The sequence below is a fragment of the Cydia splendana genome, chromosome Z (assembly GCF_910591565.1).
Source record: "Cydia splendana chromosome Z, ilCydSple1.2, whole genome shotgun sequence".
Taxonomy (NCBI): domain Eukaryota; kingdom Metazoa; phylum Arthropoda; class Insecta; order Lepidoptera; family Tortricidae; genus Cydia; species Cydia splendana.
Genome location: NC_085987.1, coordinates 28476022 through 28502313, shown reverse-complemented (window position 1 = coordinate 28502313; position 26292 = coordinate 28476022). Strand labels below are relative to the sequence as shown.

Here is a 26292-nt window from a genome sequence, read left to right as displayed (position 1 = left end):
AGTTAAGGGCTATAAAGGTTAATTTTCTTATTTAACCCTTATCCACGCGAAAAGGTCCTCCTTTTATTTAGAGAACTATGATAAAATCATTACTTACATGCCCACAAGCTGTTAACTATTGCCCACAGGAGAGAAAACTAGTGTGTTTGCGCGAACTGTACATTTTTCTCTCCTGTGGGCAATAGTTAACAGCTTGTGGGCATGTAAGTAATTATTTTATCATAGTTCTGTAAATAAAAGGAGGACATTTTCACGTGGATAAGGGTTAAATAAGAAAATTAACCTTTATAGCCCTTAACTCTTGTGTATGTCTACAGGAAAGACATAACACAGAGATCTGTTTGACCCAGCTATCTAATAGTCAAAGAAGGCCTTACAGATATTGCTAAACAAAAATTCGATAAATTAGGAATCAAAATTGTAAAAGCAGAACGATTTTTAGGAAGTTTTATTGGAGACATAAGCGATAAAACCGACTATATACGACAAAAAACAAAAAATTGGATTGATGCATCCTTAGAATAACAAAAGCTTGTGAAAAATATCCTCAAGCTGTACATACCGCATTTACTAAATCACTACAATGCGAGTGGCAATACCTACAAAGAGTGACTACTGGAACAGACGAAGACTACAATGACCTAAAGAACGCAATCATGACTCATTTAACACCCTCCATACTAGACAGAGAAATAACATCTATAGAACATGAACTCTTTGCTCTTCCAGCGAGGCTCGGAGGCCTTGCAATTAATGATCCCACAAAGCAAGCTAAAACCTCACATGCAATATCATTAAATGCCAACAAAATACTAATAGATGCAATTCGAACCGGCGAAGAAATTAACATAGAAGACCATCAAAAACATATATATGAAACTTTAAAAGAAGAAAGAAAAAAAGCGAGAAAATAATGAACAACATGAATTAGAATCAATCATGGATAAGCTAACAATAAAAACAAAGAATTGCATCCAAAGGATAATTAACAAAAAATCATCACAGTGGCTAACAGTACTACCGACCAAAGCTGATGATACCGACCTAACAGCAACGCAGTTTCGTGACGGCTTTGCGATCAGATACGGGCATGAACCTTCTAGCCTGCGATAGCTGTGGCGAAAATAACTTAAACCTAAACCATGCACTTAATTGCAAGAAGGGAGGGCTCATAAAAAGAGGCCACGACCAACACAGACACGATATCAAGAGTTGGGCTGAACCAGCATGGGGTTCGGCTACTACTGAGCCAATAATGCGTGCCGCTACCTTAGATCAACCAGGGCTAATAAGCGACTTACTACTGGAAAGTGTATGGGAGCCAGCGAGGAAGGCGTTCTTTGACGTTCGCATTGTAAATGCCGACGCCGCCTCGTATGGTCTACTCACATGGCCCACGATTGCCCAAATACACGCTCGCGAAAAACATCGCAAATACGACCTGGCTGCAGAAGATCTCAGAGCCTCATTCACTCCTCTTGTGGTCTCCTGTGATGGCGCTGTCGGAACGGAATATGAATCCTTCATAAAAAAAACATCCCTTAAGCTCCATGAAAAATGGTCCAAACCATACTCACAAATAATCAACTGGATCAAAGTCAAAATACAAATATCAATCATCAGAGCTGTCTCTCTAAGAATTAGAGGAACGAGAAGAAGGATAGAAAGATTTGGATCTGAAGACGGCCGTGGAATACCCATCCTTGAAGATTAGATTTCTCTTCTTTCTACCGCATCACAACTGTATTGAAATAATAACTGAAATAAGCTTAAAATTGTATTATTTAACGTAATAAATGTGTTATCATACATCTTTAACTGGATGCTACTTTTAACTTACATATAAGGTCATATCATAATTATGGAGTAAAGAGAAAAATAGTATTATTGCTCGGTGCAAGAACAACAGTATCAGGATTCCTTATAAGTGTTTCTCTCGCCCCAGTGTTTCACTTACCTTAGCATTATTAAAAAAAACCTATAACTTAAAATAACGTACACTATTAAAAATACCCGAGTGCGAGTTGAAATCGCAGACACCCAGCTCTGCACAACTAACTATACATAAAATACAAATATAATAGGTACTCCGCATACTCATATAAATAAATGACGACCGGTCTGGCCTAGTGGGTAGTGACCCTGCCTATGAAGCCGATGGTCCCGGGTTCGAATCCTGGTAAGGGCATTTATTTGTATGATGATACAGATATTTGGATGGTTGTTTTCTATGTATTTAAGTAATTATATATTATATATATCGTTGTCTGAGTACCCACAACACAAGCCTTCTTGAGCTTACCGTGGGGCTTAGTCAATTTGTGTAAGAAATGTCCTATAATATTTATTTATTTTATTTATTTTAAATAGGTATACCTGTATCAGCCCACAAAAACAATTATGGTATTACTGTTTACAGTCAAAAATTATCTGATACGTTCTAATTGATCTAACATAACGTGTAGGGTCCTCTATTGCTGTTGATGCTGAGTGTACCTAAAAATACGTTGTACAGTTTAATTTATAAAGACATCAAGTATTTTCTAAATTCAGTCACTTCTATTTGTTTCTACTAGCTTCCGCCCGCGAATTCGTATGCGTGGAATTATGATGATGATGATTAATAATTAAAAACTACTCTTTCCCAGGCCTCAAATTATCTCCATACCAAATTTAACTACTTAAATAGGTTCTGCGTGAAGAGGTTATAGACAGACAGACAGACAGAGTTACTTTCAGATTTATAGTATTACTAGCTTTTGCCCGCGACTACGTTTGGTTAGTAATTTAGGTACCTAGCTTATTTTTATCCAATCTGCTATTAGAATAGTTATCCATACACTTCCTTATTTGATAGACAAGTATAGCGCCTACATAAAGTGTAAAGGCAATCATTTAATTTGAGCATAATAATTATCAGGGGAAGTAGCATTTATCTCAGTTCCACCCTGCATTTCACCCTCTTAAGGGATGATTTCCGAGATAAAAAAAATCTCTATACAACTAAATCAGTTCAGCGGTTTAAACATGAAGAAGTAACAGACAGACACACTTTCGCATTTATAATATTAGTAGGGATGTCTTCTAGAATTTGGTTATAATTTTTTAATTTTTATAGCTAATTCTTCTTACTTATATTTAAAAAAAGGATGACGGCGTCCTCGGGTTTTGCAACGTTTCACGGAAAATGTGAAATGTTAGATTACACCATGTATGAGAGGTGGCACGTCATCCTGTCAGAGTCGTCAGCGTCACCGTTAACCGCGCAGACACAGGCACGCCTCCGTGTATATGCACGAGCACCGCTAGCCGTGTCGCGGTTCAGAGAGGTATCCGTTCATTCTCAGACATTCGGTCGGTTCGTGTACACGTCGCCGGGGTACTCGTAACGTGAATATATCGCGATCGCGACGCTTTCGGGGTGATCGAATCGAAACATCGTTTCTGCTAGAGCTAATTCAAATAAAAATATTTTCATTCGAGGATAAAAAATGTCACACAACAATCACACCACCAACGGCACAGGAAGATGTAAGTACCTAGAGTCTTCACTACACCTTATAAAACAAAGTCCCCCGTCGCGTCTATCCGTTTGTGTGTTTGTTTGTATGTTCGCGATAAACTCAAAAACTACTGAACGGATTTTCATGCGGTTTTCACCTATCGATAGAGTGATTCCCGAGGAAGGTTTAGGTGTATAATTTGTTAACCCGTACGAAGCCAGGGCGGGTCGCTAGTGTTTAATATTGTTGACTTTACAATTTTGCATAATTTATTATTTGATATATACTCTACTATTGACAGGCACAGCTAGTTTTAAATAGTACCTACATATAAACACAAATATTTTAAGTCTTCATAATTTGCGATCTGTATCATGATTTCCTACTTGAAATACGAGTAGGTATTGCAAGTACATAATTACAATTACCAAATAGTCGTCCAATTTGTTTAGCGCATACCATAAAATAATTAATTTAAGAAATGGTTATATTTACGGAATGCTAAATTTAAGTTATGATATGCAATTATGCATCTTAATATTTAAAAACACAGTGTATACTTAATGCCATACGATAAATAAATAATGTAATTACTAAATATAGGTCAGTACAATAGAGACTTTAAACATTTGCAAATCGTAGGTAATGTAGGTATAACTGCCATTGGAATAAATCAGCTATTACTTAAATGTAAATATATTTTTATTGTGGGACATACCACATTATTACAAATTTACAATCTATAAATTGTAAATACAGATGTCAATCACAATGAATAAATCAACGATGATCAACTCTGGCCAACGTGGGACTCGAACCCACATCCTTGGATTGCCGGTCCAATGCCTTGTTTGATTCAGGTTTTTTTTTTGTGAGTACCTCTTATGGTGAAGGATATTTTTGCTGAGTATCAACATCCTACTAGTGACAGTTTTTGACTTATGATTTTATTATTTTTTTTCTTTAATGTATTGTTTTTCGGGATGTATTCAAGCGATATGCTTAATTTTTTTAAATAGTGTTCTTTATTTAGGTATGCACCGATACTCAAAAAACGAATACCAGTTGTCATATAAAAAAAAAAGAAAAATGAAGTAAAAAAAATAAAACATTTTTTTAATGTCGTTGTGAAGTAGCGACACCACTAATTTTTTTTCTAGTTGTAGGCCAGACATTGGCCTACTACTTGCCTAAATATCAATATTTTCCAAACGGTACTTCCTGTCAAAAATTTGCAATATGTGTGGTCAAGTCCCTGTACTTAATCGGTGTTTTTCAATGTAGTATACAAACTCTTCGATTATGTTTGCGTTTTCTTATCAGGTTGTCGTATTTAAGAGTAAAATGCCAATGACAACTTAATGTTTGTATACTACATTGAAAAACACCGATTGATTACAGGACTTGGCCACACATATTGCAAATTTTTGACAGGAAGTACCGTTTGGAAAATTTTGATATTTAGGCAAGTAGTAGGTCAATGTCTGGCCTACAACTAGAAAAAAAATTAGAGGTGTCGCTACTTCACAACGACATTAAAAAAATGTTTTATTTATTTTTTTACTTCATTTTTTTTTTATATGACAACTGGTATTCGTTTTTTGAGTTTAAAGAACACTATTTAAAAAAAAATAAGCAAATCGCTTGAATACATCCCGAAAAACAATACAATAAAGAAAAAAAATAATAAAATCATAAGTCAAAAACTGTCACTAGTAGGATGTTGATACTCAGCAAAAATATCCTTCACCATAAGAGGTACTCATAAAAAAATCCCGAATCGAATTGATTTAAGGACCAACTTACTATGGAAAACCGACTATGGCCTTTTTCATTAAAATCAAGCGGCATTAAAATAATGTTAAAAGTCACACTCTTTATTTCCAATTTCATGCTGTGCGAAAACTATTTTTATAGTAGCCCTATATATAATAGCGATGGGTTAAGGTCCGGCGAATAGGAAAATCGTTAAGACTATTGTTAATATTATTTGATATGAAGGTGGTTTATAGAAACTGGCATTACAAGTAAACTCTCATTCCTAATCAGTAAGGTCGCTATTTGACCGAATTACTTACTTTGTCAATTGGCTTAAGACGAAACAGGAGCTGAGTTTTAAATATTTTAGGTAAATATACCCGTCTCGCTAACGGAAGCGGCACCTAAAAGTAGTGCGATAAGGACAAGCCGAAAACTCCAAAACTTAACCAATCGTAACCAAATTTGGAAATCTAAATGATTATGAAATTATCTGTGTCGGACCGTTTTGCTTTTTTGGCTAATAGATATCAGTTTTGAATGCCACGTCTCTCATTGCGGCATAGTCAATTAGGCCATTTTGGCCATTTTTGAAGGGCTCTAGCGCCTTAAAAAACAAAAATATCAGAAAAAGCAAAACGGTCCGACACAGATATTGACAATATTAATCTGTGTTGAAAAAATCATTGCTCTAGCTTCAAAAACCACGGAGGAAAACGAGGAGTACGTTTGTATGGAGAAATGACCACTCCTGTTGGCTCTTAATTAAGGCGACGGTAGCGGTGGGTAAAATTTCAGATTCTGTCAATTTACCCCATTTCACACACAAGCGCACTTCACGCACACTACCTCACTTTACTGGGACAGGTCAGTGGCCCATCATGTTTTTTTTAAAGATTGGACTTTTAGTTTAGTATTGACCACTAGCCTCCTTTGAGGGTAAAAGCGTTCCATTGAAAGATGAAAGAGAAACAATGCATTTAATCTTGCTTTCCTTGTCTGTTCATGTCACACGTGACGTACTTACATATTTAATTAATTTGATTGTTGACTGTTTTACTACCTAATATTGCTTTGTCGAGATACGCGTTTTGTACAATTAAAGCGAATAAAACAAGATGTCATTAAGTCAGATGTAAAATGTTATTTACTACTCTATACGGTTTTTCATAAGGTGCAAAATCCATTCAATAGGAATTTAAATAAATAAAGTTTCAGCAGGGTGGCAATTCCATTTTGGCGGATAAAGCGAAACAGAATAGTTCTATCGAACCTGCTTACAAATTTTCACGAGAATCAGTTGAGAAATGTGATCTGCAAAGGAGAACATACAAAAGCATTTTTGCCCAAGCTGAAACGGAGACCTTTGCTAACGCTCGGCCAATGATGGTTTAGGTACACCTATAAAAAATGGTTGTCCCTGCTGTAATTTTAATATCTTTATATTTCAACGGTATAGTTTTGCCTTCAAAAATAATCGGTATCGCTAAACAATAGCGGTACCTTACTACTTATACGTTCACGAAATCGGTATCTGCATAACTTGATTGTTAGTAAACTAACCTGAAAAATAATCTCAAAACGACCGAAACATTTATTTACAGTCACCTGCAATAATAATTATGTTACGTCATTAGCGCCAACTTTGCCTCCAGGGAAACTTTGCCCAAAACGACAATTTTAAACAAATTCGTTAATGTAGAAAAAATTATAATAGTTATGGCCACCCTGCTATTTTTAGTAGAAAATAGGTTATATTTCTGACAAAACTATATACCAAACTTGTGCATAACTTGACTTGGGAATTTAGAGTTTGAGCGAGTTGTCTAATATAGGGTATATTTCGGCGGGCAAAAAATTGATAAATAATGAATGCAAGTAGAAAAAATTGAGAACCCTTTGACAAATATTTCCGGGTTTGAGTTATAACACATGAAGCATAGATTATGTCTATTGAGATTTAAACTAAAAAGGCCTAAATACACAAAAGTTTTAGCGGTGGGCAAAGTAATCCGGTAATTTGGCATCTATACCAACATTGCCCACCACCAAAAACGGATTAGGGTTGTCACTTTCATCTAATTTACCCAACTTCGCAAGTAAAAGAAGGTTATGTTTGTACACTAAAATAAATTTATAAATATATACTGTATTTAATTTGTCTTATTATCCTTTATTTAGATGTTTTATCCCGTTAACGAATGAAAAACACAACAAAAATCATATTTTTGGCCATTAAACTATTGTAACAGATTTTCTCAAAAGTGACAATCCTAGCCTTTGTAAAATGCTTAGGCGAGCCTTATTTGGAAATGGGCAAAAACGGGTAGGCAACATTGCCCAGCAAATTTATTTTAAAGTTTTTACACTTATCGCTAAGTTATTAACATGGAATGGTAGGATTGCCCAAAACCTTTAAGTGATCCTTAGACATCATCATCATACGAGCTGTATTTGAATACCAAATTGACGTGGGCAATGTTGGCGAAAACCCCGGATATCTTTGCCCGCCCTCTAAAACGCAAAAAAATGAGTAAAAACACGATAAAAAATATTTTTATTTCAAATAAACTGATGCGTTTGATCACAATGGACGTGCTGAGCAAAAAAAGTCATATGATGTGATGTTTTTTGAGAAATTCGTTTTAAAAAATAAGCGGGCAAAGTTGGTGATAATGACGGTACCTACTTTTCGAAGGCCGCAAAAATATGTGACATGGTCTTATGGTTCTACAAATAAGATCGTGTCAGATATTTTTGCGGCCTTCATTGTGTAACATAAATTGCAGGCGACTGTACATTTGGAATAATTATTTTATTTAGTTTCAACGAAAGTTTCAAGTTTAGTACGAAAATACTTCAGATATGCAATATGCACAAAATGTAGACCTAATAGAAATAAAACATTGCTTTTTATAGGTAATTTATAAAACATTCGATACATAGGTATACATAACAATAACTAGAGCGCTATTGGCCTGTAAGCTTCATCTCGGTCTCCAAAGCCGCAAAAACTCGCTAGTACTTAGTGCTGGTCTAGCCGTTATTTTTTCTTGAAGATTTTCAGAGAACAGCACGTACACAGCAACGAACCGCATAATCATTATCATTTATTCGTCGCAATCCATGGTATTACAGATCTAGGTACAAGACTTTCAGGTATTACTTATACGAATTACATAACTCTTCCTGTTAATAGGCATTATTTTAAGATAAAAGTTCTATAATATAATACAAGATTACAATTGTCATCAACAGAAGTCAAATACGTTTTTAAACTGACGCAAAATGATACCAGCATAATAAAAATTGATCCCAATCAGTAAAGATGAGTCTTTAAACTTTTTTCATTTTAAGCGAGTTTTGAAGGAACATAATACTTAAATTCGACTGTAATCGTATTGTTTTAAGATAGTTTACTGCGGTTTTCAACCATTATAACAGCAAATCAAATTTAAATGAGACGCGAGCTGATATTTATGTACCCTATTTTTTGAAATACAATTTATCTACTGGTATACTTTCTCGTGTGCGTATATGATTTAATGTCAATATAATTGTCAAAAGCAAGAAAATCAAGCTGTCATTTTCATTTGAAGAAGTACACGTGTGCTCCGGTGTAGCCCCAACGGGCATCTGACTTGAAGAAGAATTTTGAGTGATGTCGTCAATGTATGGAAATTGTTCGAAAGTTTACATTTGAGATTGAATTTCTGTGTTGTCTTTGTGAGTAAAAATATAAATCGATAATAAATTGGTAGCTGGATTATCTAGCTTTCAGAATCATACAATAATTCAATTACTGTCAAAGACAAAATTGTTTTGCTTCCGTCTCAAACGGAACTCCATATTTTGATTTTTTGATACTTTTAGTGTCGATTTGTAGAGAATAACAGCAAATTAAAAATACAATGGCATGAAGAGTCGGTACACGGTTTCTTCGTGAACAAATTTACGTGTAATTTAATGCAATTATTAAACATTTATTGAACAAATTATGGTTACAAAGTGAGGTCTAAATCGAAAACGTCATATACCGGCCCCTTAAGTCTCGTCAAGGGGCACTACCCTAAAATGAAGAGTGCGATAACTGGTTTTAATATTATGATTTGTCCAAGAATGTTCAACCATGCAATTGTTCTTACCTACTTATATAGTAAGGGCCGGTTGCCCCGATCAGTTTGTCACCGTTAAATCGTTTGTTTTTAAATTATTTTGGTATGTAAAGTTTCATAGTAATTGTTGAGTGACGTTGATCCGTCTTTCAAGTCACAAGTGTGGTTGGTGTTGGTGCAACATAGTTCCACCAGTTCCAGTTTAGTGCCGAAGTTCAATTACGGACATTTTTATCTTTTACTCCAATTAAAGCGTAATCAGAGTGAAAGAGAAAGATGCCCGCAATTTGCGGTAGGCCCTCAGGCACTAAAACACGCAGTCTATAAGAGCCGTATATATCTAGGTACTGAAGGAGTTATATGTTGTTTGTCCAGGTAAGATGGCCACGATCGACAAGCTGTTCACGACGGTGCAGCCGAAGAGCGACGACACCGGCAACAAGGTGACGGTGGTGGGCGTGGGCCAGGTCGGCATGGCTGCCGTCTTCTCCATGCTCACGCAGGTATGTGTCTCACGCATCACGTGGTGCCGATACACTAGTACTGCCACACGTATACTGATGTGACCTTCTACCTACCAACAGAGACCACACAACATAAAATAACAAGTATTACGGATGTATTCAGTTAATATTTCCTCTGTAGACTACGTACTCTGTAGAAAAAATATACATTTTAACAATAATTGATCAATTGGCAAATGTGCCTGTACGAACTTTGTAAACATCAAAAAGTTCACGTTGAGGCACGGGTAGGGTTACCAGATACAAATTTAGAATTTCCTGTCAAAATTCCTGATTTCCGAATATTTTTCCTGACATTCATATATTTTTCTTAACAATGTTTTTGGATTAATTTAAGTAAATAAAAAGGTACTTTATAAAAAAGTCTATCAATTCAAAAAAAATCTGACATTTTCGTGTTCCGTCCCCATTCCTGACAAAAGGCCAAAATTCCTGACATGTCAGGAAAATTCCTGTCATCTGGTAACCCTAGGCACGGGAACGTTTTAACCCTTTATAAGGCATATGGGTTCAGAAATTATGCAAAATTGAACCCTATCGCTTTAAAATAAAGTTCAAAATCAGGTGGGAAATATATCCCCTCTGCCTTACAAAGGGCCTGCCTTATCGAATAATACTAATAAAGAAAATAAGTTTTTGGCAAAAAAATCATTTTTGGTACAAGCTTTTATCGCTGACTGTACTTTTCTTACGACAGACAACTAATACTCATCGAGACAATTCTAAAAACCCCTAACACAATCAGGTTGCGTTGTTTCATCACAGAGTTCCTATGGCCACCTCCTGTCTCCATCATCAGATCAGTTCGACAGTACCATATTATTGTATTGTCATCGGAACTACATACAGCTGCCAATTTTCATGACGCTACGATCCTTGGAAGATGGTTAAATTAGTTACCTTAGATTCCATTACATAGTTAGTTAACTACATACAGGGGGCCGATTTTTGAATGTCGATCGCTCGATTTCGTCACTCGAAAATCGGTGGAAAACGGCGAAATGCTAATTTTTGAAATACGAGCAATCGAAATTTGAAATCTAGTGGTATTTACCACTCGACTTCAATTCTATTAGTAGAATATTAATGCCTAGTAGTGGAGATATTATTGATTGAAATACTCGAAATCGAGCGGTCGAAATTCAAAAATCGGCCCCCAGGTCGAGAGTTCGTATGGCCACCTCCTGTCTCCATCATCAGATCAGTTCGACAATACCATATTATTGTATTGTCATCAGAACTACATACAGCTGCCAATTTTCATGACGCTACGATCCTTGGCAGATGGTTAAATTAGTTACCTTAGATTCCATTACATAGTTAGTTACATACAGGTCGACCTAATAAAAGCTTGTTAAAAACGCTGGGTCACATCTTTAACATACCTATACATTTTAATCGAATAATACCAATAGAAAAAACGCTGTACCTACATCTGTATATGTAAGTACCTGTAGTTAATCACAACATTTAGTACTTAATAGATTTTGTTTATTAAGTACCTACTAAGTTTACAGCATTTAATCAAACTTCTTAAGTGCTTAATGTCACAGTCCACCAGGCGTAAATGCTTCCTTACTTTTTTAACTAGAATGGTCGGTATCGAGACTATCTCTATCGAGTAAAAAATGTTTCCTATTCAGTCTCTGAGCTAACCTCCCACCAAATGCAAATCTCTGACCTCAGAGGTCAGAGATTTGCATTGCAAAATAACAGAGTTGAATTTTTTGAAGCAATGATATGACCCCTAAAACATTCAGAGGTCAAGTTGTGCTGCTACCCTAACGTGGCGTTCTGTACACTCCCCAGTGAAATCAATGTTTGCGTGCATGACCTTCAAGCTTCACGGTCAAAGGTGAATAACTTACTTACTTAAAATATGAGTAGATAGGTAATCCAGCAGGTAACTTTGAAATTATAAAATTGATATTTATGAACGTTACTAATATAAACCTTTCATTTAAATACCTATTTTCTTATTATTTTCTACAATCTATTATCCTTGTCGGGAAACAATACTATAGGTACACGGTACTTACACATAACTATGTATACCTATGCACTTTTAAATGCTCTCGTCCACGTGGGCGGTGACTGGTGTATTAACCTCCGGTTTGTGGTTTTAAAAACAATATAGGTACCTACTGAATAGATTCTTCGGAGCAGTTCAGTTTAAAAAACTACTAGCGACCCGCCCTGGCTTCGCACGGGTTAACAAATTAAATACACCTAAACCTTCCTCAAGAACCACACCTATAGGTAGGTAGGTGATAGGTGAAAACCGCATGAAAATCCGTTCAGTAGTTTTTGAGTTTATCGCGAACAAACAGGCAATACAAACAGGCAAACATACAGACGCGGCGGGGGGCGGGGGACTTTGTTTTATTAGGTGTGATAAATAGACTATACCTATACCAATGGACTAAATATGAGAATATGAAGACCTCTTGAAGTCTTGAGACATGAGAACTATGAGAAGGCTTTCAAGTAGTCCCTGGTGTTCATTTAATTATACGGCAAATGATGATGATGGAATTTCCTTTTGCAGAGTTGCTCCTTTTGACTCACAGATTGATTTGAGAGGGGGCCCATCGATTTTTTGATGTAAAATTTTGACTTAAGGGGGGGTGCCCCCCGAAATTTATAAAAAATAAAGTTTTGCTATGTGGTCAAGTTTGGTATCATTTTCGTCTAACTCAAGGATGCTAAATTCGTTTTTGATATTTAATTTATACGGTTTCATATAAATAATTTGAAAATTATGAAAAATAAAAAAAATCTATTTTATTTTTTTCCGAATAAAAGCCTGAAATTATTTTAATATGCACATAAAAAATAAAAATTCATGAAAAAGCCCTACTATATCTCGTTATAAAAAGTATACATATGGCATATTTATTTTACATTAATGTGAACAAAAAAAATGAATGTAGACCTACTTTCGACTACTACTCATAGAACAAGATACAACGATGTGAGCTACAGCTAAGCAATTTACGGCGCTTGATGATGATGAGATCCCTTTTTATTATATAGTGAGTCCTTAGAGCCCTTAGATCATTTTAGGAAGGAGATCCACCTTGATTTTTGATACAGTCGGGATGAAAAGTGGGGTGATTTGTCCTATACAATCATAAATTTATGCAAGCACCTGTTTAGGTTTCTGCAATAAGTTTGGTGACATTTTCGAGTAAAGGGTATCTCATCATCATCAAACGCCGTAATTTTCATAGCTGTAACTCATATCTTTGTATGCTAATGGTCGAAAGTAGGTCTACATTTCATTTTTTTTCTCTATATTTTTAGACATAAATATGCAATGTGTATACTTTTTATAACGAGGAGTAGTAGGGCTTGTTCATGAAATTTTTTTTTTTTATATATAAAAATAAGAAAAATTTTGGCATTTATTCGGAAAAAATACGATAGAAAAATTAAATTTTTATTTTTTTTTCAAATTATTTATATGAAACCGTATAAATAAGATATTAGAAATGAATTTAATTTAGCATCCTTGATTTACCCGAAAATGATACCAATCTTGCGCACATAGCCAAACAATTTTTTTTACAAATTTCGGGGGGCACCCCTTCCTAAATCAATATGTGAGTCAAAAGGAGCAACTCTGCAAAAGGAAATTCCATCATCATCATTTGCCGTATATCACACTTTTTTGTCATGAGCGCCACGGACTAAAGGTGCTAAGATAGTTATAGGGGAAGCCCGGATAAAACGCATATGTTAAGGAAAAGTGACAAAATAAAATAAAAGTATGTAATAATTTTAACTCTTTTTACTTTTAATTTGTACGTTGTTTCATAAACTTTGGAAACAGCTGTTAAAAAAATAAAAACTTACACAATTTCTTCTATTAACACCACTAAAATCAAAAAGTGTCTATTATCCTTTTTGCCCGCAGGGGTCGGGCAAAACGGATATGCCACTAGGGCAAAAAGGTTAATTTAAAAATATCAGTCAGTCTTGGTATTCGTCACAAAGTAGCTGCCTACAACTGCTTATGATGTGCAATTTTCATACACCCAATTTTGGCATTCGAGAGACTTCCTGATTTTAAGTGTCGTTGCAAGGTAATAAGTGGAATCCGAAACATTTTTGGGGCAGAATTTATAGACTTTCCTCCTTTTTTTACTGATCTTACAGCTCGCTCTAACGATTTTTCTGATCACGATGCCCTATCATGCTTTCTTTTGTAATTTAAAACCACCAGAAAAACATCGGTAATAAAACGGTCTGTAATAATTATCCGTCTTGCCCATATTCGTTTTGCCCATAATGCCAATATTAGATCGATGAACAAAATTTTAATATTATTTTTAGATAATGAAAAAACTACTATCACAAATTATACTTAAATAAATATGCCATTGAACAAATAAAACTTATAATTATACACTACATGTATAGTAAAAAAGTTGTTGCACAAACCTTTGCGAAAATCGTAACGAAACCGCACAAATTCTTTTTTTTTTCTCTTCACAACAAACCAGCGCTTACATTGTTTTGGTCAAACTGCCATGGCGTCACCGACCGCATGCCAAATCATGGTGGCGAGTGTCAAAGCGCCATCAATTACCCATTTTTAGAAAAATCTATTATTCTTCTTACCCGCATTATGCGTATTTTCCGGGCTTCCCCTACGCATGGGGGGTTCCATCCGTCCGTCTGTCACCAGGCTGTATCTCATGAACCGTGATAGCTAGGCAGTTGAAATTTTCACAGATGGTGTATTTCTGTTGCCGCTATAACAACAAATACTAAAAACAGAAGAAAATAAAGATTTAAGTGGGGCTCCCATACAACAAACGTGATTTTTGACCGAAGTTAAGCAACGTCGGGCGGGGTCCGTACTTGGATGGGTGACCGTTTTTATAGATAATGGTACGGAACCCTTCGTGTGTGTGCGAGTCCGACTCGCACTTGGCCGGTTTTTTTAAACGATGTGGTAATGCTGTTACGCATACTTACCCCCTGTAACGTAGGAGGCGGTTATGTGGGACTCCAAGACTATGTGGCGTCGGGGGTTACTCTTACTAGTATATTCCAACTTTTCAATTTGGATAATATTGGTTAAAAAATAAAAGCTATAAGTAAAGAAACATTAATTTCTAAGTAGGTAATGACTATTTGTGTCGAAAAAAAGTTTAATTGACCTAACGTGTCGATATTATCCCAGAAACTCAAAGTAGGTACCTATCATAACTAGTTATTCCCGCTATATGGACGATACGAGACGTGCGGCAAACCACTTCACACCTCTTTTCTTCTCTTTGTATTCCTTCGTAAAGATAAAGGTTTATGACCAACCGGCTCGCTTTAGTTTTCGCCTACTATACCTATACCGAACCGACCAGCTACCTGCTTGGGTATACACTCAAGATCAAAAAAATCGACTCAAGCAACATTTTTTTACTTTTGGTCGTTTTTCCGGAAAGCCGGAAATATTTTAGTAAAACTTTGAATGCAATGTTATTACGAATTTATTCAGCTACAAAAAACAGTAGAAGACAACGATCTCGCTTGCGTAGTTTTTAGGTTATTGCAGTTTTTGTACAAAATGGCATTTTGCATGGTTATGATATGCACGAGTTGTGCTTCCTTGAGACGAATAAAAACCGGTGTAACCGGTTATTTCTTATCAGTCGCTTATCAGAAGTTGACCAGTGCACATCTCCTCGCAATCTTTCACCGGAATCACCTTGGAAAAATGGATACCACCGAAGCTGAAGCCGCCGAAGTCGTCGCCTTGGTGAATCGAGGATTCTCGCAGCGTTCTGTTGCTGAGCAGCTGAATTTAAGCCAGTCTGCTGTCTCCAGTGTTTACCGTCGGTTTCGTCGATTTGGAACCTTGAAACGGAAACAAGGATGTGGCCGTCAGCGGTGCACAACGGAGAGGGAAGACCGCTTCATCGTCACCTCCAGTCTTCGTAATCGCCACCGTACCGCTGTTGTCATCCAGCGATACCTGATGCGGAACCGGGTTGTGCCTGTTAGCACTCCAACAGTTCGGCGAAGACTCAAGGACGCCAACATTACCCCAAGAAGACCTGCTACTGGGCCCAAACTGACTCAGACACATCGGGACGCTCGGAACCGTCGCCTCCATGGAAATCCCCGCCCACATCATGACGGAACCTCCACCGTAGGCGACTGTTTAAGCGAAGCAGCACTGGGCGAACCTCTCTCCAGGTCTTCAGTACACCCGTCCTCTTCTGTCGCTGCCATGGAGACACACTCTGCACTCATCGCTGAAGAGTACGCGGCTCCATTGGTCGTAGGTCCAATTTTCGTAGGTCGCCACGAATTCCTTCCGAGCGTCCCGATGTCTCTGAGTCAGTTTGGGCCCAGTAGCAGGTCTTCTTGGGGTAAGGTTGACTTCCTTGAGTCTTCGCCGAACTGTTGGAGTACTAACAGGCACAACCCGGTTCCGCATCAGGTCTCGCTGGATGGCAACAGCGGTACGGTGGCGATTGCGAAGACTGGAGGTGACGATGAAGCGGTCTTCCCTCTCCGTTGTGCACCGCTGACGACCAGATCCTTGTTTCCGTTTTAAGGTTCCACGAATCGACGAAACCGACGGTAAACTCTGGAGACAGCAGACTGCCTTAAATTCAGCTGCTCAGCAACAGAACGCTGCGAGAATCCTCGATTCACCAAGGCGACGACTTCGGCGGCTTCAGCTTCGGTGGTATCCATTTTTCCAAGGTGATTCCGGTGAAAGATTGCTAGGAGATGTGCACTGGTCAACTTCTGATAAGCGACTGATAAGAAATAACCGGTTACACCGGTTTTTATTGGTCTCAAGGGGGCACAACTCGTGCATATCATAACCATGCAAAATGCCATTTTGTACAAAAACTGCAATAACCTAAAAACTACGCAAGCGAGATCGTTGTCTTCTACTGTTTTTTGTAGCTGAATAAATTCGTAATAAAATTGCATTCACTTAAATATTTCCCGCTTTCCGGAAAAACGACCAAAAGTAAAAAATGTTGCTAGAGTCGATTTTTTTGATCGCGAGTGTAGTATGGATTATCTCAGGTGATTTTCTCGGGCTCGGACCCTAATCTGTTGAGCCGGTCATTAGGCGTAAACAATACGAGTAGTGACAACAAAAGAGATACCCGGCATACTTTTTTTGTCATCACATGCTGAGTTGCTGGCTTTGATTAGCAGAGCTCGTAAAACAATTGTTAAACAATAAGTAGGTCAACATTATGGTTCTCTTTGTGCAGTTTCAAGTGGAATCCCGCCATGGTAAATGAAATGGGGTATACAGTCGAGTCCGTTTATTATGACTACGCTTATACTGACCAACCGCTTACTATGACGAAATTACAGTGCGAAGTTTGGCTTTCATGTAAAACTCTTTGTGACAAATTCGGATAAGATGACTTCCCTTCTAGTGACAAACCGCTTATAGTGTGTAGCTTTGTAATAGAGCCCGACGGCTAATCCTATTGTATATTGTTAAGTAAACCCGCTCGTGCCACGTGCCACAACCACCTGCATAAACTGGTTACTGAGTGCCGGCGAGTCGAACGCTACAGAACCAGTCTAAAATGTGTCATCGAGATGCGTAACAAAGGCGCGTTATCGGAGAGCGCACCTACACTGTTTTTTTGAGCGTTGGACTAGCCCGCGCTCAGGTGCCAAATAGAATAATTAAGACCCTTTTTTGAGGGAGTAGCACGTGCGGTTTTACTTAATAATAGACAATAGGATTAGCCGTCAGGCTCTATTAGAAACCTACAAACTATACCTACTATGACCTATAAAACCTATATTTATGAAATTATGTCCGGTTATACTGACACATTAGCTGGTTTTCGTGGCCGTCCCCACGTCTTTCCCTGCGAGGACGTTGGTGCGTGCGTGACGTGTAAATTGTTTTAGTTTTGATTCTCGGTAACAAGTTAATAATTGGTACAGGGTTAATAAAACTCATCTCTCACAAAGGAATTTAAGATTAATTTGGAAAAATTAACAAAAAGAAGAAGTTAATAAACTATGCTTTATATGTAATTATATGACATCCACTTAGTATGACGTATTTGTCACTTCCCTTCGATGTCATTATAAGCGGATTCTACTGTACAATACATTACATTGTATTTTATTTGCGTAGGTATATAACCTCTATTATACCTACCTAATTAACTTATACTCAATAGGTACCTATTTATATTACTCAATGAGGAATTACCTAGGTATACATTTTATACTAGCTGTTTCCTTAAACTGAGATCTCGCGCAAAAATATGTGCAATACTTAGTTACACCTAGTTTTTCATGAAAAAAAAAATGGTTGGTACTTAATATGGAGAGTACAAAAAACTAGTTGTATTACTTAACATGTACTTACCTATTGTTTTATCCATTTCATTCTACCGCAAAGGATGGCATAGGTGTATTAATTATAATATACCTACCGTGTGCGTCATGTGTTCAGTTATTTGTAATGGCTTGCCTGTAACTTTACACGACGCAATCTGAGTCAGTGTCAGTTCTGCTCCGACAAAAACATTACCGTTCATATTTTTATTTACTCACACTTTACCTGTTTTAGTATAGGTAAACCTACTTACTAGTTGTATTATACAATATAATAATACGAAAGTCCGTCTGTTACGTCTTCACGTTCAACGACACATAAACGGAGCTCTCCGAAGTATCGCAAGCTGGCGCGCCCGCTCGCTCCCTGCAGGCTGTCTATTTTATTGTGACGTCTGGGAATCTCGGGCAAACGCTTCTTTTATTTCTTCACTTTCTTTTTGCGATGAATGTGTATTTAGAAAACAATAAAACATGTAAAACTGTATATTTAAGATGAAATAATAACAGTTTTTCTCTCAATCCTACCTACTGTAAGAAACACCATTTAATTCTATCTACACATGCAGTTGCAGTTTTCAAGCTTAAGCTAATTTATTGTCACAATGTTTGAAATAAAGGAAAACACTACCTACCGAACTAGTGGCTCTGTGAGCTGTAGACCTCGCGAGTACCTATAGTTTAAAAGTCTTAAAACTCAATAAATGTATGGCTCCGCCATTATGTAAAAAAATGAATCGACAAAAAAAAACTTGTTAATCATCGAATTTCCTCACAAAATTGATGACTAAGTTTAATTGTACAGGGCGTGACCAACAATGTGGCGCTCGTGGACGTCATGGAAGACAAGCTGAAGGGGGAGATGATGGACTTGCAGCACGGCTCCGCCTTCATGAGGAACGCCAAGATACAGGCCAGCAAGGGTGAGATACACACACACTTGCTCATGTTCCATATTAACTGCGTGCTTCTGACTTGGTCCGATTTGGGTTGGTTCAAATTAGATCAATTTAAACAATTGCCTGATCCACAAAAGTGTATTAAGGCTTGTGATTGTGATGATACCTAAATATGTTGGCAACTAGGTTCTAGTCGGTAACTCAGTTTATTGCTGACGTGGGCGAACATCATATCATCTTTATTATAGACACTTACAAAGTACTAACTTCATTCCGTAACTACATATGTACTTATTTACTTGTAACAATATTTATACATATAGGTATATATAACATAACATCGTTTGGAACTTAACTGTAGGTAGTTATTCATGTGTGTATAAGGACATTATTATGATTTATGATACAGATTATTCGATATCGGCGGGTTCGAAGATCTGCATCGTGACGGCGGGCGTGCGGCAGCGCGAGGGCGAGACCCGCCTCGACCTGGTGCAGCGCAACACCGACGTACTCAAGCACATCATTCCTCCGGTTCGATACACATTTATCTACAATATATTTAGTGTTAATGAACCAGTTATTTTAAATTACGTTTAGGTAGTTCCTATCCAATGACCTGTTTACTTGTGATGCAGCTAGTGAAGTACAGCCCGGACGCGATCTTCCTGATCGCCAGTAACCCGGTGGACATCCTGACGTACGTGACCTGGAAGCTGAGCGGGCTGCCCAAGCACCGCGTCATCGGCTCCGGCACCAATCTGGACTCGGCGCGCTTCCGCTACCTGCTCTCCGAGAAACTTGGCGTCGCCACCACCTCCTGCCACGGGTACATCATCGGCGAACACGGGGATTCCAGCGGTTACAATTTTTAAATATATGTTCTATTTAAAAAAAACATGTGGAATTATTGAGAAGATGTTCTGAAATTACACTCACGTTTTTATTGACTACTACATGTTAAAAAAAAGTTATAACCATAAGTAGGTACTTACATTGTAATTTTTTTTTATCATTTTAAAACGATAGCACGCAGCACTAAAAAGTTTTCCTGAATGTTGTATATAACATACAAGTCATACAACCCAAGCAATAAAGTTGTGAACCGTACCTACTTATTTACAGTTCCGGTATGGTCCGGCGTGAACATCGCCGGCGTCCGGCTCAGCGACCTGAACCCGAAGATCGGTACCGACGCCGACCCCGAGAACTGGAAGGACACACACGGCGCGGTGGTGAAGAGCGCCTACGAGGTCATCAAGCTGAAGGGCTACACGTCGTGGGCTATCGGCCTCTCGCTCTCGCAGCTGGCTCGCGCTATCCTCACCAACGCCATGAGCATCCATGCCGTTTCTACTTACATCAAGGTAAATTAATAACAGTCAAAGAATTTAATTTCCATACCGTTTCGTACCTTGTTTCAGTGACAATCAATATGTAAGTCGCTATGGACCTCTTATAGTTGAGTGTGCTCAGAGCATAAAAAGGTCAACCACGGCGTTGCATGAACAAGAGAATTCCTTTGGCAGGATTGGTCCTTAGGCCCCAAGGATGGATTTAAGAAGTGGAGCCACCCAAATTTTTGATGCAGGTGGGGGGTGGGGGGGGGTTTTAAGCGTCTGCGACGTCTGAGGTTAATAATTCTTTAAGTTTAGGTTCTAAGTCAAGTTTAGTATAATTTTCAACTAAATCAAAGATGTAGACATAGATTTCATCGAAATCGGTTCAGCGTTTATTGATTTCCCATTCAATCCTACACCCTTACCTTTCATTTTTAAGGTATTTTTTTAGGAATAAAAACTATCCTATGTTCTTCCCCGGCACTCAAACTATCTCTATACCAAATTTTATCTGAATCGGTTCAGCGGTTATTGATTCCCCATACAAATTTCCTCCTCCCTTTTCACACCCTTAAAGGATGATTTTTGAGATTAAAAGTTCGCTATGTTATTCTTTGGGACTCAAACTATCTATGTACCAAATTTTAACTAAATTGGTTCAGCAGTTTAAGCGTGAAGAGGAATTAAAAAAAAGTATTTTTTTCATATTTTATGTGTTTTTACTTCGGGATGGTGTCATTATGATATCAGAAATGAATTCGGCACCCCCGATTTATAAGAAAACGTTACTAAACTTGGCCTAGTAGCTTAAATGATACAGATATCAAGATCAAGTTGAGAGCCTCCCCCCTAAAAATTTACATCAAAAATCTCGGTGGCTCCACTTCTTGAATCCATCCTTGGGTCCTAAGGACCAATCCTGCCAAAGGAAATCTCTTGTTCATGCAACACCGTATGTTAGGCCCAGCACCACCCCCTATTACTATTGTCACTGTGACAAGTTACAAAATGGTACCTACTGAAATTAAATTCCTTGACCGTACGAGTATCTGATCCACTAGCAGCGCCTATTTCAAAGCACGAGTAAGGTAAACGTACTAGTGCTCGACATGCTAATGCCCAATAGATGACACCCTGCTGTCACCTCTATTGAGAATGAGTTAAGTTTCAAGATGACATGTACTGGGACCGCGTCGAGCGGGTCTATATTAATTCGCATAACGTAATACTCCTAGTTCAAATTGGCATAACTTCTACATCGCATAAAATTATTCCGCATAACTGAGTACGCATAATGTCAATGCGCATAACGTAAATTGCCATAACGATGACTTGGGATAAATATATAAAGTGACTTTGCATAATTATTAAATGGTATAAATATAAAAGGCAAATTAATAAAAATGTAGACAGCGAGCGGCTCGAATTAAGGTTCAGTAGGTTCAGAGAAAAAAGTAGCGCTTTTTCAGATCACAAATATCACAATACGGTTGCCAAAAATTTAATTAACAATCTTGCAGCCTTTCTCTAGGGACTTCAGCGAATCGAATCCTGAGTTTTTAACTTTTTATCTATAAAAAAAAATCACTAAAATAGGTCTAAAATGCACTTTAAAAAATTTGCACAAAAAAATCAAAATATGAAAATTATTTCTAAAACCTAATTAAATTATGCTAATTCATATTGTGCCAAATAAAGTTATAGTGTATAATGTTATGCATATTTAAATTATGCGTATTCATTACTATGCGCAATAAGAGTTATGCTTTTTTAATATTATGCCTGTTCAATGTTATGCACAATTATGTTATGCCAAATCTGTTATGCGAATTCATATTATGACAATTAATGTTAGGCGTATTAAGGGGCACCCCGTCGAGCACCAGTACGTTTACCTTAGGTACAATAACCTCTAATTCTATTAATATTATCTTGGCAAAGTTTTTCGTGAAAAGAGCAATAAAATTGTTGACATTGACGCAGCTAATCTTATTTTGTGATCAAAGTTTAATATAAGTACCTACGCACACTACGCGTACGCGCTTCGACTAGCACACACTGCGATTCGCGCTTCAACTACCTAAAACAACGACATAAATGCCAAGTTTACAATGTTTATTCCGGGAACACTATAGGTACCTACTTAGGTAGTTGCTTCTTCATTGTCTCTACATTGTTTGTGATCCAGTTGCGTTAAATATGTTAGCAGCAGTCGCGTTAAGTGTTCACATTGTTAAATTTTATGGACAGAAAAAATGGAAACTCTCACAATAAATAAATAAATAAATACTAGAAAATGTTGGTGGGTCTACATACCATATTATATTCAGTTCAATGGTTCCTACAATTCAATGAATGTTTTAGGTACTTAGGTATTTATTTCAAGGTCCATAAAGCATTTTTTTTGTACCTAAATATTTCCTTACATAGATATATACTTAAGGGGGCCGATTTTTGAAATTCGACCGCTCGATTTAGTGCATTTCGTTCAATAATATCTCCACTACTAGGCATTAAAATTCTACTAATAGAATTGAAAACGAGTGGTCAATACTACTCGATTCTAAATTTAGAATAGAATAGAATAGAAATCATTTATACAGACAACACATCAATACAAATAACACATCTATATACAAGCACAGGGCAAAGATAAACAAAACAGTGGAAATAGAGATGTGAAGCCGAAATGGTCTCCACTCAGCAATGCAGCTGGCACGACTAGCGTGGTCAATGGCGCTGGTTTTCTGTGGAGCCAGCGGAGTGTGCGGGACAGCATAGTGCGGGACACGTGGACGACGTGAATAAATAATATTTAATACTATTATAAATATATACATCAAATATATATTATATATAAATATACATAACTTACTTAACTGGTGAATAACTAAGGTGCAAAATAGGTAATAATGACGGGATCGAGTTTTTAAATATATTTAGCTTCAGGCAGCAAAACTTTGTAGGTCCATTAGGTACGCTTTTAGTTTTGATTTAAAGGAACCAATAGTACTGCTCTGTCGGATTGGTGGCGGAATATTATTTCAGCACTTCGTGGCGGCGTAACGAAAGCTGCCACGGAATGCAGCGGTTCTGTGCCTTGGGCATAGTAGTCTGGGGCCACGTCTGATGTGATGATAAATGGTCAATTTCTCAAATAAGTACACCGGCTTTTTACTGTTACAAATACCAAACAGGAGCGTCGCAAAATGTAGAATGCGTCTACTATTCATGTTTAAGAGTTTATTAGTACTCAGGTATGGACTTATGTGTGACCGAGGTGGTATCGGGAAGCAAAAACGTGCGCAGGCATTTTGCAGTCGTTGAATAACTCTTTTGGTGCGAGCTAGTAAACTAAAATTTCTATTTCTAAATTTCTATCGCTCGTATTTCAAAAATTAGCATTTCGCCGTTTTCCACCGATTTTCGAGTGACGAAATCGAGCGATCGAATTTCAAAAATCGCCCCCCAGGTCTTTCGAGCTTCGAGCACGAATATCAGGTTTTGACTCTTGTACTCTTGTCTGTTAACTGTACATCACTGGACCTTATGCCATTTGGAATAAGGACCACCGATGTACAGTTAGAAGTGTTGCTGTTTGTACCTTCCTACTCTTACTTAACTTTCTAATTCTATAGTCGCTGTAGGTAAGTTAAGAAGTCAATTTTGACAGTTATGAATTGACCCTTATATGTACGAAGCTATTAAGACCTACCGTTTAACTAAAGCTTAGATGCGTTGCCTGCGTTAGACTACGAGTAGGTACTCGTATAACTTTTATATTGTTTGAATGTATTTTGTCCCGTATAGGCTTTGATCCTCGCAAAAAAAAGATAGATCAATTGTCACATTTTTTTTAACAAGCCCAATTTTGTTGAGTTTAGGGCGAGCATGGTGTGGAGGAGGAGGTGTTCCTGTCACTGCCGTGCGTGCTGGGCAGCGGCGGCGTGTGCGACGTGGTCCGCCAGCCGCTCACCGACGAGGAGGCGGCCGAGCTGCGCAATTCCGCCGCGCTCATGGCCAAGGTCCAGGCCGGCATCAACTTCTAAACTTACTGCCAACAATCCTCAGTGCGGAGTAACGCACTTTATAAACTAGACTAGAGCAATGCAAAATACCTACTAATTATTTTACGTATTCTTACTTGTCTTACTAATGCATTATATAAGTGTCCTACCTTGCCTAGTTCAAATGAATTGCACTGCTAGCTGAGACGCTTAGGTTCTAGATAGATTAGTAGGCGCTAAGACACCTAATGCTAACGTATTGCCTTACTTAACAAACTGCTGTACGCGAAATAAATGTCTAGTTAGATAGAATATAGTAAAAATATACAGCATTACATTTAGGTATTCTACCGATATATTTTTGGACTGCTCTTATAAGTGGACAGGGAATTTAAAAATCGATACCAAAGATATTTTCAAACTTACTAGGGGTTGTAATACATACCTATTGGACGCATTTTGTTTATTTTGGTAAGTACAGTCAAAACTTAACACCAGGCGCAGGTAGTTGAGGCGGATGCATCCTTTAGCCGCTAAAGTTTAGCGCCTATTGGGAGACAAAGTCCCACCTGGGAAAAGGGGACAACTGGGAAGGAAACATTCCCAGCCAGTTGTTATCACGGGGACAACTAACTGTAGGTAGTAATGTGTAACTGAGAGTTAAAGGGCGATGAGAGTGATATCACTAAATTACTATAGGTACATATATCTATTTTACCATGCGTATAGGTTTGTATTTATTTAATCTAAAGTGATCGTATTGTGCTTTATTACGCATATTTTGAAATCATTATTTTTATTTAGTGGTGTAGGTACCTTTTAATTTGATCAGTATTATAAAGTGGTGGCATAATAAATTATCTTAGTAGGTATGCTATTCAACCTGTAAATTACTAAGATTACTACTACAGGAAAATTGAGCTCCTATTGCCGCGTCATTGTTTGACAAAATTGTAAGTACATATTTTACTTTTTGATCGCCACAGTCTGTCATGTCATGGCACACATAGGTTACAGTATACAATGAACCGTAATACGCTATAATAAAGTGTACTAGTGTGTTATATAAAATGTCGTGGGGATCAAAGGATTAAATATTTTTTACATCCTTACATACCTACACATAAGGTTTTTTCAGGGGCAGGGCTTGTTAAGTATCAACCGATTTATAATTTGGTAATGGCTCTCTAAATTCCTAAATGTATTTATATTAAATTTGTTTTAAGATCAGATGTATGAACAAGTAAAGATATTTGTTTTTAATATAATATTATTACACCTAAATATTCAATTGTTACCAATATATCCTATAATAAACAGATCGTTAACACACAACAAGTCGTAAGTATACAAAAATCGCTATATATTTGTATGAAATTATTACAATTAATCCTTTGAATTATAAAACTATCCTACCTATATACATAAATAAGTACTTACCTATATATTTTTAACAAGCTTTTATTTCACAATTTAAATATGTAGGTACATGAAGTCGGTTGACTGATTTTTTTATCTTAGATAGGTACTTGTATTTGCTTGTATTGTGTAACCATGTATTTATAGTAAATCATTTTTGCCACAAGTTGATGTCCAGTTAATTAAAACTAACTACTAATGCTATGCTAACTGATACTATAAGCATGATCTATTATTTTATCAGTATTTTTGTACATTTTTCAAATCTAGTACTAGTACGTTTGGTAAAACCTAAGTAGTCAAGGTGACAAGTGTGAAAAACGTGTATTGATTGCAGTATTTATATCATTAAGTTTGTATTATAATTTTAAGTTC

The 26292-nt window shown here is 37.2% G+C and overlaps 1 protein-coding gene across 2 annotated transcripts in view; it reads left to right on the top strand.

Moving 5' to 3' along the window:
* The window catches only part of LOC134804844 (L-lactate dehydrogenase), a 31826-nt gene extending 5740 nt beyond the window's left edge, over nucleotides 1-26086 (top strand). Inside the window, exons 1-7 of one of the 2 annotated variants that reach the window (XM_063778123.1) lie at nucleotides 3375-3531; nucleotides 9752-9879; nucleotides 19058-19175; nucleotides 19561-19685; nucleotides 19790-20012; nucleotides 20277-20518; nucleotides 24376-26086. In XM_063778123.1, coding sequence (XP_063634193.1) covers nucleotides 3492-3531; nucleotides 9752-9879; nucleotides 19058-19175; nucleotides 19561-19685; nucleotides 19790-20012; nucleotides 20277-20518; nucleotides 24376-24540 — 1041 coding nt within the window. In that variant the 5' untranslated portion in view covers nucleotides 3375-3491 and the 3' untranslated portion in view covers nucleotides 24541-26086. Of the gene's footprint in view, nucleotides 1-3374; nucleotides 3532-9751; nucleotides 9880-19057; nucleotides 19176-19560; nucleotides 19686-19789; nucleotides 20013-20276; nucleotides 20519-24375 lie in introns of those variants that run through there. The other variant, XM_063778124.1, reaches the window with a different exon arrangement.
* The last annotated feature ends 206 nt before the right edge of the window (nucleotides 26087-26292 follow it).